This window comes from Zonotrichia albicollis, chromosome Z (genome assembly GCF_047830755.1).
Source record: "Zonotrichia albicollis isolate bZonAlb1 chromosome Z, bZonAlb1.hap1, whole genome shotgun sequence".
Lineage (NCBI taxonomy): Eukaryota > Metazoa > Chordata > Aves > Passeriformes > Passerellidae > Zonotrichia > Zonotrichia albicollis.
Window position 1 is genome coordinate 49,836,983 of NC_133860.1, and position 16,061 is coordinate 49,853,043.

General features: G+C 37.5%; 1 protein-coding gene across 6 annotated transcripts in view; it reads right to left on the reverse strand.

Moving 5' to 3' along the window:
- Positions 1 to 979: 979 nt before the first annotated feature.
- The window catches only part of FREM1 (FRAS1 related extracellular matrix 1), a 65,198-nt gene continuing 50,116 nt past the window's right edge, over positions 980 to 16,061 (reverse strand). For 3 of the 6 annotated variants that reach the window (XM_074532706.1, XM_074532707.1, XM_014267864.3), the window contains 7 exons: positions 15,698 to 15,936; positions 14,954 to 15,001; positions 14,522 to 14,680; positions 14,205 to 14,330; positions 13,422 to 13,537; positions 6,213 to 6,298; positions 980 to 4,845 (listed from right to left, as the gene is read on the reverse strand). In XM_074532706.1, coding sequence (XP_074388807.1) covers positions 4,646 to 4,845; positions 6,213 to 6,298; positions 13,422 to 13,537; positions 14,205 to 14,330; positions 14,522 to 14,680; positions 14,954 to 15,001; positions 15,698 to 15,936 — 974 coding nt within the window. In that variant the 3' untranslated portion in view covers positions 980 to 4,645. The remainder of the gene's footprint in view (positions 4,846 to 6,212; positions 6,299 to 13,421; positions 13,538 to 14,204; positions 14,331 to 14,521; positions 14,681 to 14,953; positions 15,002 to 15,697; positions 15,937 to 16,061) is intronic. The other 3 variants (XM_074532717.1, XM_026794239.2, XM_074532708.1) reach the window with 2 other exon arrangements.

Here is a 16,061-nt window from a genome sequence, read left to right on the forward strand (position 1 = left end):
GTCTCCCATATAGCCTCTCCCTTTTTCCATGTTCCATAAATTTCCTGTTTGAGATTTGCTAGAAGCTTTCTGCTCATCCCTGTAGGTCACCTGCCACCATTATTTGATTTCTTGCTCATGGGGATCCATTTGTCTTGAGCTGGGAGGAATGCTGAATTCTGACCAGCTATCCTGGACTTGCTTGTACCTCTAAACCATGGGATTGCTCCTATTAGATCCTGTTGGTTCGGACTATTTCTGATTGAAAAAAAGACATTACCTCAATGCAAAAAAAAAAAAAAAGGCTTGGGAAAGAGCTATTTTGTTCATATAATTTAAGTGTACTGACGCTGAGAACAGTATTTAAGTAACACAGAGTTGTCCATACTACAGTTAGGGTAGCTTCTTAAAGGCCAACGAGGGAGGAGAACTTCCTCTGAAGAAGACTGAGGTTTCTGGGGGACAAGGACTGTTTCACATCCTTATTTAAATCAAGAATCATATTTAAATAATTCTTATAGACTGGCAGTCTTGCTTGAATTCATTCTTCCTCTTGTATATCTGCTTGCAGACCTATATCTTTTCTTAGATTTATTTCTCAAAATAAGCAGCATTTTGTCTTTTATGTGGGGTTAACTTATCGTACAAATGTCCTTATAGCATCCACTCAATTATCGGCCCAAAGAGAAGAAAAAACTGATCAGAAGCTGATCAGAGTAAATAGTAGCTATATTATGCTTAACTATAAGGGCATTTATATTATGAATTTATATTATTTATATATAAAATATAATATATATCATATATAAAATAAAATTTATTTATTTAAGTCTATATATGATATATAAAAATATAAATAAATATAAATAAATATAAATAAATATAAATAAATATAAATTATAAAATCTTATATGATGTATAAATATCTATAATTATATATTTATATTATACATTTATATTATTTCTATTAATAACTAAAGTCATTATCGCTAGAAAGTAAGTTTTTGTGCAATTTTGAAATTAAGAAATTCATATTCAATAAAGTATGGTTTTGGGTTTTTATTAACACACATTACAGAGTTAAACATGACAATATATATAGTGTTTTGAATAGAAAAATTACCATAGCACCAATCCTGTGATGTAAATAATGCAGAATCACCAGTAGTCACTGAATCTTATGCATAATTCTCTCAAAGTTATTCTGATAATTTGAGTGAATAAAGGCTTGAAGTATCCATATGTAGGAAGAAGATCTGGAAAACTTTTCTGATATTTTTAATACTAAATACTTGATATTATATATAAAGTTAGTAAAAACTCAAATGTTTTAGAATACTTTGGTTCAGAGCAAGTGCTCCTGTGACCTGTTGCCTATCCATTTTTTCCACAATCATTGGTTTTGAGTTAACTATCTCCCTGTAAAATTTGTTTGAAATATTGACATATTTAAAAGATACTTGACAGGGAGTGAAAGTAGTTAAAAGTGACAAGCACACACAGTGCTCACACAGCCCATCCCTGTATATAAATCTAATATAACGGCTAGATTCTTTTCACTTAGCAACTTGGTTCTGTTGCTCTTGGGTATGTATTTATGGATAGCTCTGGTGAAATAAATCCTTTGTTTATCCAGAAAGTGTGGCATCCGTATGTGAACACCAGAATTTCATGCTCCTTTTTCTTATTTTCAGCCTTTTGAAATACTCCTCATATCACTCCTCATAGTGCTGATCCCCTAAATACTGATTTTTCCTGGAGTTTACTCAGCATCTAATTCAAAAATGCTGAAGATTAAAAAATCCCCAAAGCTCCTCAGAACTGTAGGCCCATCCATTTCTAAACTTCTTAGAAGCCATAATTTCCTATGTCAACAGAAAAAAAATATTTGTGCTTTCCCTGATTTGAGTGTGTTTTGTTCTTTGAACTCTAGTATCTAACAATGACAATAAAAGATGTAAAGATCTGTGAAAAAATACCTATTTAAGGACAGGAAAAATGAAATTTATTAATTAAATGTTTGGAGCAGTTAATTGTATTGGAAAAAAAATCAGCCGCCCTCTCAGGGCAGAAATATACTTGCTGTGCAATATAAGAATTTTAGTTTCATTAGTGTATTGTTTCAGACAAAACTGAGCCAGTAAACTCATGCAGTTTGCACAACTAAAAATCTGTTGTGTAGTAAAATCTTCATGTGCAGAAGTCACTATAAAGTAGTTCAAATGAAGTACAGAAAACAGAAAACTTCCCCTACTCTCAAAAGCAAACCTGAGATCACTGTTGTGTCAGATGGCATGGGTCATTTATTAGTTACTGATCAAGTAGCAAGCACCTTTGTCAAAATCCCCACTCTGTTGATATCATTAATTTATTAAATAATTGGGAGAGGTATTTGAATAATCTCAATAGGTTTTATCAAATTAGCACCAATAAATTCTACATCTTTTATTTTTAAAAGGCCCTAAAAAATAAAAGTTTATGTTAGTCAATTTTCCCTGCAATTCCAGAATACACCACTAAAAGATACAGAGAGTGCTTTTTTAGATGCTTTGTTTTTTTCTGTAATGAAAAATTTCAGGAATAAAATCAGGTCTAAAACCAGATATTCAGGAGTACTTGGTTTGGAGACAAGTAGCATGTCTATGTTGACCTAGAAAACTCCTTAAACAAAAGAGTTTCTGTCTAGCAAAAGTGTCTAAAAACTTCTCATAATTATTACCTTAAAAAACAAATTTAAAAAGAATAAAAAAAAAAAAGAAAAAATTTAAGAAAAAAATTAAGAAAAATTTAAAAAAATTAAAAGTCCTGGAAATATTTTTGTCTGCATCTGTTGATAGCAAGAGAAAAGGTGAGGAGGTTCTGTCCCCAGTATGTTTTTTCTCTGATTCTGCAATGCACCCATATTTATTGGCAGCAGTCCTTTCAGGGAGGCTCTTTCCTGTATACAAAGACTGTTCAGCTGCTCTCGTGTTGATATAGCTTGTTACAGGCAAGGAGGAAGGATGAGTAACCCATGCATGACAAAGGCAAAGAGGAGGAAGATATAACCCCTGAAAGTGTCCTTTAGCTCAGAGAACAGAGGTGATTCTACTCTGTCTGTCTCTTGCAGGACTGAGAAATTGCTATGAACAGCTCAAGAAGGAGGTTTTGCAGCTCTGTTGCAAAACTGATCCAGAGGCTGGCTGAACAGATGAGCAAGGGGGATCAAGTGCCAGCAGCAGGCAGGCAGATGGGAAGGATGAGGGTTCATAGGTGCAGGGCAAATTCACCCTACTCACTTCCAAACCAGCTGCCACACACTGGCTCCTATTGAGAGGAGCTTTAATTTTATTTTTTTTTTAGGAAGCCTATGCTTGGATCCTAATTTCATTTTTGTTTGGGTTTTTCATTGTTTTTGTTTGGTTGGTTGGTTTTGTTTGGTTTTGTTTGGTTTTGTTGTTTTGGTTTGGTTTGGGTTTTTTTTTTCATTTGTTTGGTCGGTTTTTTTGGTGTTGGTTGGTTGGTCCGTTGGTTGATTGGGTTTTTTTTTTTTTTTGTAATTTTAAGGCTGGCAGTAAAAATTTCAAAAAGCAAGCTTTTGACGGGTAAAATATAAATCTACTATATTGTTACAAAATGGTTATAGTGCAACCATATTTTTCTAAAATAATAAGTTCTGGCCAGCTGGTTTTTTCCTATTAATTGCTGATTTTTAAGCCATTCTTAGAAATAAATCTGGATTTTTAAAAATTATTTTTAAAAGCCTCAAAATCCCTAATAAGGACTTAGATTAATACTTTTCAAAAGCCATAGCTGCTTTACTACAAAATATGTCTCATTATTACATTGGTTTATACACACATATAAATCCTATTGATGTTCATGTATCAGTGACTATCCCCAAATAAAATCCTAGGATTAAGTTGTGGGTTTTTTTAATAAATCATCATTTGCTGTAAGATTTGATTTAGAGATGTCCTATTATTTAATTACACTAAAAATTACAGCACCATCCTGCAGTTCCAGGAAAAAAAAAAGAAAATTTTTGCTTAGGGATGTGAAACAGATGCAACTCGGTGTGGGCAGATCCATTAGGTTCTGAAGCTGGCCTGGGGAGGTAGAAGAAATACAAGGCCTTGCTCCTGTTAGTACTCTGTCACCAGGCAGTGTCCAGCCATTGGTACTTTTGTAAGATGTACTTAGGTATTCACCAAACAAACTCCAGTACTTACATGACATTACTCAAATCATCACCCAAAAGATCTGGTTTTAGGCAACTGTCTACCCTTATTTCCAGCCCCAGCAGCATTCCTCTTAGTGTGACTGCAGAGTAAAACTGCAGTTCACAACTCTTCCTTGAAGAGGCAAGCAAATCAATTGACATGGTACTTTCTTTAAAGAAAAAGTACTTTTGCACAGAAGTGTGATGAAAGCCTTGAGACCCAGCTCTTTGGTATAAAAATACTCATAGGTAAGTGACAGATCAAAGTCTTTGGGGAGATTTCAAAACCTTAACCTGGGCTTAGTTTTTGCATCTGATCTCTATACCTTCATTAGTTGCCAGTGCATCTGCACCTCTGGCAGCATATAAAATAAGCCCTGCTAATGATTAGAATGGTTTTCTAACACAGCTAACATACTGAAATAGCATGAATGTCCATATTCTTTCAGAGGCATCCTCCATCCATTACAACTTTCTTGAACATATATAGCTGTTTGGTTTGACCTTCTTGCAGTCAGTTGCTTGCCATTTTCCTCGCTTCTGCACAAATACACAATTTCTTCCTCTCACTGAAAAGTGGTAGGAGCCTCTTCTCCAGTTTATGTAGGTTACAGGCTCTCCTCCATTCCACTCCCAGTGTCCAGGATTGACTTGGTCATTCAAACCTGTGTGAAATCAGTAAGAAAAATCAGTGGTGTTTTTATTGTCACTGGAGCCAGATGCCAAGAGAGTTATGCTGTTCTATAAGTTGTTCTTCATTAAAAAATGCATACAGTTGCATGCTGAGAGAAAACATCTGATAGAACACAAGCAAAACACAATTTATGATTTAATTAGTTCACTTCAATCACAGTTAGTTCCATATGAATAAAGGAAAGCGCACTTCTCTGCAATAGTGCGTCTCTGAAATGTTTTTTTCTCCTTTCATCTATTGCACGTCTATGACCTCATAGGCTTCTCTTTCGATACTTGAAATAGCAAGGAGTCTGGGCAGCATCAGATGCCTTCAGATTTCTTCTGAATATAAAATTCTGGAGATCTTTATGGACATGATTTACACTGTTTAAATTAAAAGTTGTAAAACTAGTTTGTGTTAATTAGTACAATAGACAACATATCTTTTCACCTAGCCTCTGAGTTACTAAGACCAATAGGAATGGCATAATTTCAGATATGACTTGTCTTCTTGTGAGAGACCATAATTGGCATAACAATCTTGTACTCTTAATCTTTGTCAAATAAATTTATTTCTTTCAAGTTAGCAGAATTATGATACCATTAAACATGATCCAAAACTAACTGTATTTTTCTAAGTTAATTTAGTATACCTAGTAGGTCCATCTCAGCAAATTACTAAGAGCTGATAATCACAGTCCAGAATCAGAGAGAAAGGGCAACACTGAGGACAGTGTAGCAGAAACAAGGTTAGAAAAAAGCAGTACCACTAGTATATGAGCTGAGGCAGTCGTTCACAGAAGGGATGTACTAAGACCCATGCAAATTATTTCAATTTCTCATTAAATATTAAGTGCCTAATAAGAAGTAGCTAAATCTGAAATGATATGATGAAATGTTCTTTAGCTTATCATCTAATTAATTAATAAGATTTCTAACACAAGATAACACCATTAAATTAGGAGAAACACAAATAATTATCTAAGCTAAAACAAAATGAAAGAAAAAGCTAAATTAGGGATAAATAAAATAACAGTTGAAAGAAAGACAAGTTAAACAAAATTGTAGGAGCTGGAACTATTTTCTTCAGCTTGTGTCAAAATAGGAAAGGTTTCGAGGCAAAAACAGTCCAGCAACAGACATCATGATAAACACATCTTTTTGATAAAGACTTATAGAAGTAGCCAGGTAAATTATGACTTTTTGGTTTATGCCTTGCACTGAAATAATAAAACAGCAGAAACATGAGAACAATACAGTGTTTGAAATCTGGGCTTGAACTGCTACAGCAGTTTCTGCTTTTCAACATGCACAGTAACTACAGTCTGCAGAGGGAACTTGCAGCCAATATACTTGCCTATCCAAAAGGGCATCTTCCCACTGAAGTCCCACAGCCACTGCATGTGTTGTTCATTAGCTACGCTTGTTAGACTCCCCAGGTACCTAAGCTCAACGAGAGAGGGCAGAGTAATTAGCATTCCACAGAGTGACAGACAGCTCCCATCAACTTATCAACAATGGGTGTTGATTCTATTATAACGCATATAAATAACGAGTCACAGGAAAACCGCTATTTACTGGCATGAAGGAATAATTACATGAAGACGAAGTCTTAAAATTGTGGATTACCTGGGGAGGAACCAAAGTCCTAATCTGGTTTCTCTAACAAAAAAATTAAATCAGTTTGGCAACTGAAGGAAATGTATACAGGAAATATGTGCCTCATACTCACAAACTGTGTTTTAAACTATTGGCACAATTATTGGTACCTGATTTTCCATAAAATAATAAACTTCCTATACTGAAATCCAAGCCACTGAAAGGTACAACTTCATCTATCTGGTAGTAGAGCAGGAGATATCTCTTTAAAATCATATTTTGACAATACTGAAGCCTTGAATAATACATTTAAGTGGTAATGTGGTTCTGTGAAGTAATGATAGAGTCAGAAAATCATAGAATGTCCTGAGTAGGAAAAGACTGAAAAGACCATCAAAATATAGCTATTGGCCCTGCACATGACACCCCAAGAACCACAAAATAAGCCTGAGAGCATTCTTGAACTCTGTCAGGTTGGTGCTGTGACCACCTCCCCAGGGAGGCTGTTCCTATGCCCAAGCACCCTCTGATTGAAGAACCTTCTCACTATATCTAATCTAAATCTCCCCTGTCAAAGTTACACACACATCCTCTAAAATCAACATTTGGATTGTTGCATCATCCCCCCCCCTCCATTTCCTTCCTCTGCCTCTATCCCAACCCTTTATTTTTTGCATTTTCATCCTTTTCAAACAGAACATCCTCAACAAGCTGAGATGTTCTGTTTCTCCATCCTCCTGTGAACCTGCACTCAGTAAATGCAGGTATCCCATGGGTTCCCCCAGTTGTTCGTCACAAGAAATTTGGTATCTGGAAAGCAACGCATTCTTCAGAGGATTATCTGCAGTGGCTATGCATTTAGTTCAAATTGGTTTGTATTAAGCAGACTAATTTCTGAATTAAGTCAACACATAAGCTCTGTTCTGCATTTGTACTTATAGTCTGCCAGCTCCAAAGGAGGATTTGCCAACTTTAGCCACTGAGTGGCCGTGCAATCAGTACCAAACATACAAGCACCAGCAGGCTATTCTTAAGCCATTTAGAGATCAAGCTAAATCTTTAGGCATTAAGAGACAAATGTCATTCTTCACATTTGCTGGGAACTGTCAGCCATCAGTGGCTCCACTTTCTTATTTATCCATCTTTGTGTCTGCATTGGTATATCCCCTTTTTACATGTCACACCTGGTGTTGCCATCCCTCTGATGCTGAACATCTGGTGCTGACGTTTATTTTGTCCCATATTTCTGACTGCTGCTCAGTCTAAAAGTGATGCCAACCCCTTCAGCCTCCCAGAATATCCTGGGTGACAGTTGATAGGGCCAGAGCAAACAACACTGTTCATAAAAACATTTTAACAGAGGAAAAAAACTTTTCTAACATTAGAATAAGTAAATGGTATTGTAAGAATTTTACTAATTTCATTACTTTTGCCAGATAACAGAGACAGAAGATCACTATTGCTCCAGATGAAGTGATAACTCTCTTCTTTAGGAGCTGGGGCAGCAACCAGGCCTGAAGAATGGCATGGCAGACTTGAGCTCACTATGGAGACCATGAGCAGATGTTAGAGTGAAAGCCCACCATTAAGCATGCTGCCTAGTTAAAGATCCATGCCTGGAGCTCCATTCCCATTATTGCCCTGTATGTCTTCTAAGAGTACTGATCCCATAGATTTCATATGATGCCACACAAAGGGAACAGGAAAAATTTACATGAGAAGAATTCAAAGTAGTAGTCCACAATATTCTGCACAGTCCATACCACACAAAATCTGGACCATTCCTGAATCTGGGCCCACAGGGCCAGGATATGAAATAAATTCATTGTTTTTTCTGAGGGGGGATGCTCCTGCTGCAAAGTCCTCCTCCATTATCCCTGCAGGCCAACCAAAGCAGGAGGGGATGGAGCTGCCCGCTGCTCCATGCTGCACAGTGGATCTGCTAAGGTCAGCAGGTCAGCTGGGTGTTAGCCCTTGCCTGTGCAATCACAGCTGCCCTGGGGCAGGCACTGTGCAGTAATAGGCCCATCAGGGGCACTCTGAGTTCCTGGGCCACCAGAGAACAGCATGTAAAGGTTCACACTGACACCTGTGTACCTCTCCTCAACTAAAGGTGTGGCAGAACAGCCTCAAAACTGTCTGGTAGCAGTCAGGATTGTACACCCACTGTGGTAGAGGCCCCCAAAACTGCACCCAGTGAAGGTATCAGCCGAGCTTAGCTCTGCCACACATCAGAGTGAGATGTGCCTGTTCCACCCTTGGGACAGGCTTCCATCCTTCTGGGCCAGTCTGCCAGGCATAGAATCTCTGGTGAGCTAGGAACAAAGCTGTTACTCTGACAAACACTGTCGGGAACTTTCATACTCCATCTTCTCCTACAGACAGAGTCCTGGAAAGCAGGCATAGCTAATTCAGGTTGTCCTCTCAGGCTAACTGCTTCAGCAGCAGGATTCTATTCTGCCTGCCGGGGGCTGTGGTTGCGCTGACCAAATGGACGTGAGAAGAGGTTTGCACAGCAGTTTCTGTGGTATCACTACTAGGTGAACAAGAACAAAAATAGAGCATTTTATCTGGGTTCTGCTTAAGGGCACTCAAAACCCAGGAACAAAGTAATTTACTTTAGGTGAGCATAAAGCATTATGCACCAAAAAGCATCAATATGTGTCAGTAACTGCTGTATCATTTATGACATACAGGCGTAGTCTGAGCAATAACAGTTTCAGACTTCAATTCACGTACCGGGGAGAGACTTCATCACTTTGAAAGGAAAGCACTACAATAATTATAATTTAACCTAATATTTTCTCTATAGGAGTGCTTACTAAGTACAGCTTCACAAACACATTACTGAAGAGAGAACAACTGTTCTAATTGTTATACCTGTTTAGGGGGGTTGTGTATTTTAGGTAAATGCAAACCATCCTGAAAGAACATAGCACTTCCATAATGTTACTCACTGAACCTTGAGGCATAGGATCAGACACCGGAAATTACAAGATAATGTTATTTGTGGAGTGTGCATCTAACACTTCCTAATGTAAATTAGTCAAGATAAGGAGTTATTATGCCTTATTAGGGAAAGAACCCAAACAAAACAAAAAACAAACACCTACCAAAAGAAGCCACAACAAACCCACACACACGTCACTTTTTTCTGTGCTAAACTATCTATTTAAAATTGTTCCTGCATGCTTCATAACTTTTGTTATTGAGTCAAGAGCATCCTTTATCTTAGAGCAGTTGCACAAGTTAAGGAAACATTTTGGGTAGCTATTGACCTTGAAATATTATATGGAAATACTTAGCACAAAGACTTTACTGATTTTCTATTAAATTGCCTGATGCATTTAAGAGTCTTGTACCATTTTGGTAAATTTAACAATGGCAAAAGCATACTTGACTAAGTGTGAAGGTCTCCATGGGACACAAAATTTTATTTGAACTGCTGTAGTAAATCTGCGTCCTATACTGATATTGAAGGGTGTGGGGGGTAACTGAAAGACTCTGCTTATCTCAGTCTTTTGTTTGGTCACCTAGGGAGTTATCCTGATGCCTTGAAATAGGTGTCTAGTGTTGTTTACAACACCTCCTATCATTCAGAACATTCAGATGAGAGTGGCAGACATGCTGCAGAGCTTGCAGAAGCCCTGCACTTCCAGACTGGCAGTTGAAAGCCAGACAGCATACACAAGGCCTTTAAAATTACTCTAGGTACCTGGATTCCTCTGCTGGAGTCACACACATATGAGTTAACCACTTAGAAAACCAGTACTAAAAGAGGACTGATGTTCCTATGGAACACTGAGCCATCATGAAGTAACTAATGTATTACTTTAGATGTGGTTCTGCCTGTAATTCCGAAGGACTGGGGCCACATGTAGCTGTTCAAACAAAATAACATGTTCTGCCTTACACAGCTAGCAGTACAGGATCTGAAACCTAATAATATTTGAGCTTTAATTAAATGTTCAACTTCAAAAAAGATGAAAGTATAATATGACTAACAAGGCAAAAGACACAACTGTGGGTTCTATCTATGCAGTTCTCCCATCCCTTCAGTGGCAGCAGTGAAACCATCTCACACACAAGTGAGTCCTGCTGTACTGACCCTTGGGGAGGACATGTTCCTATTGGATAAACAAGAGCTGTGGCATAAATCATCAAAATTGCTTCTAAATCAGACTGCTGTGGGATCACTCAGCCATAATATCCCCCAGATGCTTCTCTTCACGTTGCCAAGAGTCTCTTCATGCATACAAACAAAGCTAGAGAAATGAGTTCTTAAACCACCTTTCTCTCCATTGAATTGGAGAAGGGTTAGAAATAGTGCAAGATTTTCACAGCAATTAACTGAGATTTCCCTGTCCCCCCATCCCATTTAACACTGATATATAGAAACTTGCATCAAGACAAGCACTTATTTTTGTCTGCTTCTACCCTTGAACATGAAAACTAAAGAAAAGGGTTGTATACCACCTGCAACAAATGCATACAATGTATATCAATATAAACTCAAACAGGCCTGCATTAGCCCATGCATATGTACTTATGTCTAGACAACAACTGCTTCCACAACAAATACATTACTGTGATGGAATAGAATCATAAACTATCATGTTGAAAGGAACTCTAAGGATCATCTGGCAAAAGGACAGTCCAGACAAGATGGGCCAGCACTCAGTCTAGCTAAACCTTGAAAGTGTCTGATGTTGGGGAATCTGCTCTCTCCCTGGGGAGAGTCTTCTAACGGCTGATCTCACAGTAAAAAAAAAAATTCCCTTGTGTGTACTTGGAATCTTCCCAGGAATAACTTGTTCTCCTAGCTCATCTTTTCTATGTGATTTCTTGTAAAAAGGGAGTCGCTATCCTCTTCTTAGCCACCCTCTAAATATTGAAATACAGTGAAAAGGGTTCACCTATGTCTTCTTTCTTCACATGGCAGGCTTTATTGTCCTTTGATCAACTTCGTGGCCCTTGTCCAGACACTTTTTAGCCTGCCTACTTCTGTATACTTTTTGTATAGCCTATTCCCAACTCCATCATCTCAAAATTGCAAGATTGTCTCAAAAAGGGTAGGGCAGGAGACTGTTAGTGAATCAACTTCAACAATGCTTGGGTTCTTTTTCCTGCATAATAGAAAAATTCTAGCAAGACAAATGAATAGGAGCTTAAAATTGTGCCATTTTTTGTAGTAGTCAAAAAATTATTCTTTTTTTCATGAAAGTTGGCTGATTTACTAGAAGTCAATTCTAATATTTTCATTTAATATCTAGTTTGTTGATCTGTTGGAAATTGAGGGCTGACCTCCATGGTAGTTTTATTTCCCTGTTGGAAACATTTAAATGTCAATAGAATCCGTATTAATAACAGAAACACCACAATTAGTGATGGTGATGATTGCTGGAGGAGCTGGGGAAAAGCACAAAATAAAATTTAATAAGTTATGTTCTTTTACCACATTTTAGCATGTTCCTGGAGCTGTACTCTTGTAAATTAGTTCCAGATGGAGGCAAGGAGTACTCCATTTACTAGGATAAATCTTCCTTAGTCTATGCTAGTATGACATTAATTGAATTAGCACTGCCGTAGGATTCATTTCCTTGTGGATTCAGTGATATGCCTTGATTTTCTGTGTAGCTTTTTTAACACTGTCCTTTAGTTACTGTTGTTTACATTTATTTAGTTTTATTCAGTTTAGTATCTACATTGCACTATCAAGAAGCTCCCACCTACAAAAAATATGGGTCACAAAGACTACACTCTTTTAGAAGATAGGATACACCTCCCAGAAGAGTGGCATATGGTTCCAAGAGATCAATTCACTGTTGAAGCCTTCAGAAAAAAAAAAAAATCACAATTTATAGCATTGTTTGTTAACAAGTAGCATAATAAAAGCAGATAATAACAAAAAAAAATTCAGGAGCTGAAATAGTAAGTAAACCAAGTGTTAACACAAAATTTAGGGTCGGCTCACAAGAGGACATGACATTTACACTTTAGTAAAGAATATCTTCCATCAGCTAGGAGGTAGTAGTATCAAGACTTTTCTTTTGCATGTTCCCAAGACAACATAATCTGGCATAACTAAGTGGAATGAATCAATGCTTGTTCTGCATGCTTGGCCATGATTCACTGTTCAGCATGTCCTTCCATTACTTTAGGAACATAAGTTGTTTCTATCATTTCCCACTCTTCCCTGTTTCAATTTTCCTTTGGAGTAATGGAGAGACCTGGAGTAATGGAGAGGTCTGTTTAAGCCCTTCCTATTTTTCAGATTGGTTTTCAACCTGGTGCTCACAATTCAGGACAAGGTACAGAGCATGCCTATCCTTGGACAAGCTTCATGATATCATGGCTAACATTTTTTTCCAGTACTAACCTAATACCTCTAAAGCCAAAATCTCAAACGTATCCAGAAAACAAGACTGACAGGTTTTTTGTCTCCTACTTTAAGACAGCTATTATTATTATTACTATTGTTGTCATTACTGTTGTTGTTGTTATATCCCTAAAAAGTCAGAAATGCACTGTTAAATTGAATGTAAAAGTTTTCAAATAGTTACAGAATCTTCAAAGCTGCATCTTCAGAAGCATACAGCAAGGCACACAGGAACTGGCAATATTTTACCATTGCTATATCAAGAGGAGGTAGTGCCAAGGAAGTGGTGGGTAAGAGAGGATTAAATTCTGAGTCTCTACTGACTCCGAGTTTCTCTTCTCCCGAACTAACTCTCCCATTAGAAAAATATCCTCACTGCAGATGGACAGCTTTGAGAAACAACCACCTGAAGCGTTATGAGACTAATATTTCTATCGTCCACTGTGTTTGAATCCCAGGATTTGTGCAGTTTTGGGGGGAGCTGTGCAGAGCAGCCAAAGCTCGGCTTATCCAAATAAATTTGGTCTCAAGAGCAGCATTTGTCTCAGGGCAACAGCGCTGTACAGCAAATGCATGATGGTCTCTTACTGATCTCTGCAAGCCTGAGCAGCGATGTTCCAGGTGACCCTGTGATTCAGCACCAGGAAGTAGCAGCTGCCCTCATGATAAGTCCATCCAGAGGGGCATTTCTTCATAGTTACCTCCTAAAGTAAAAGAGGAAGAGGTAAAGCAGACTTCTGTCTATGCACAGATAGTCTGTGCACTAGTGTCCAGAATTAAACCAAGCATGAACTTTGGTGTCTATAAATAAACATAGAGCATTGCTTAAAACATTTAAACAAATAATGCCTGACAGAGGATCCTACAGTTTATAATTAGTAGTTTTGATGGTGACAGTAGGATTCACTTCCAAAAATCTTCTAAAGGCTTTTTATTAGTTTGGACACCATTTTCTGTCTCCTGTACTCTGTACAGGGAAAGCAGTGCAACAAAATTCATCGTGACATCTTAAGTGGTGGGGGGAAAGTATGTTTACAGAATACCTAATTAAGCTTATTTTACTAAATTCCACCTATTCTCCCACAGACTTCATTCACTGACTGTGTTATGTCTCCATTGTCCCAAGCACCACAACACTAGTGCTCATGTGGTTTGTCCAGGAGCACCTGTGGATGACAGAGAGAAAAGGCAACCCCAGCAGTCAAGTCCTCATCATATTCCTGGGAAACTTTTGTTTCTGCTGAAAGCAAACCTGAATCTGGTTAACATTTATGCCCTGTTCAAGTAAATAACAGGTCCTCTGCTATAGGGTATCACCAATCGTAGACTCCATGCTCTGATGTAGATACCTACACATTGCTACTTTTTTACCTTGCCTTGGGAATTCCAGAATTTCCATGATATCCCATCACACTGAAATAATTTCTGTGTTCTTTCTTCATAATGCAAGAGACCCTTTAAATCTGGTGTACAAGGCTTTTGAAAAGTGTTCAAGTCCTGGAAAGAGAAAATGTCATTTTTATATTTGAAGGAAAATAATTACACAAAACAAGTGAAATGAAACAGATTAATTAGGTCTTATATTAAAATTGTATGCCATGAAAACTCTTCTAGGTGTTAAATCATTTTGGAAAACAACACGACTGAAAACAGATGGTGAAAATGCCCATGAAAGAAGGATTTCATACCCTATGTCTTGATCTTGGTTCAGCTGCAAGTTCTGCCTTATCAGCCAGTGGGATTTCTGTCTTTCTAGAGGAGATTACATTTATCTGTGTTTGTGCTTTCTTGTTGGTTTCAGCTGAGGAGGTGTCATCCTCTATTTTGAGTGATACAATCCCATGATACTTCATTTTACAGTATCACACAAGAACAGGAGAGAAAAAGGGTTAGTACATACAGGCAGCTCTTTAATTTAGTTTGTTTAAACTAAATTAAAAATAATAAAAATTAATTATTATAAAAATTATCACAAATAAAGGGAAATTACACCAAAGAAAAAGAAAGATAGAAAAATAAAGTATTAGACATAACAAATTATTAGGAGTGATAAAGCCTAGAAAGAGCAGAATCAGAAAGAAATCATGGAAATATCCAACCAACACCCATAATACTCTTACTTTGAAAATCACATCTGTTTCATTTCTAAATACGGATGAAGGAGGAACCTGAAAAACGTAGAACAGCAGAATGAGATGGGATTATAGAAACAAGATGACTTTATGCAACATTTATCACTAGCTTATACATTGTGGAGAGCATGTCTTGATTTAGTTCTTTCTCTTTTAGTGTAGAAGCATACCATTTCTGAAAGGAGCCATTTAAAAGCACAAATTACAAGTGTAATGCTCAGTGTTCATAAAAATAGATTCCAGAAATCTTTAAGGTCACAATAGCAGAAAGTTACTGAATACCTAACTAAATTAATATAGCTTAAGCAGGAGAATCAGTGGAAAGGGTTTAAATAACTATTCTGTGTTTAAACCAACAGTATTTTCAGCTTTATAACTTCAGTACCAGATGCACAGCTTTGCCTGGTTCCACCAACTTCTAACTTACCCATAATTTTTATAAGATTGGGAGTTTCATAATTGCTGAAGTTGCTTCATGCCCGTTTCCTCCCCCAGGTCTTGATTTTATTCCTCTCTTGCATACATGGATCCTCAAAACGTTTGGTTTGTTTTTTGGCTTTTTCCTTACAGTTTTTTTTTTAATAGCCCCAGGTCTGATTCAGTGCAAACTCATGTAGTTTATAGTTATTGTGTGATCAGATAGAATTGCTACAAAAATGACAGTTAAATGAAGATGTCACATCACAATAAATTCACAAATCAGTTCATCACTAAACTACAGAAGTGTCTTACTATTCTGCCATTTCCAGTTACTCTCAGCCTGGTCCTTGACCGATTCGCCGAGCTGTGCTCCTGCCACAGATCCCCTCCATGCCCTCTCATCCCTTTGGAAGGAGGCAGTGGGATCCTTTCCAAGGAAACATTGCCAGGCCTGGAAGGTGATGAGGAGCCTGAGGAAACTGGAAATAGCGTGCCTCTCCCCCAGAAGTCATGCTTGCTTTGCCCAGAAGAATGGGAATAGCTGCACTGACCTGAAAGCATAGAAAATGGCAGATGGTCAGCTTTAACTGCATGAGCAAATAACTGGTCATGTTCACATGGGCACATAAACTGCTTTTCCTTAAAAGTTGGATGATTCTTTCACTTGAAGTAGTTG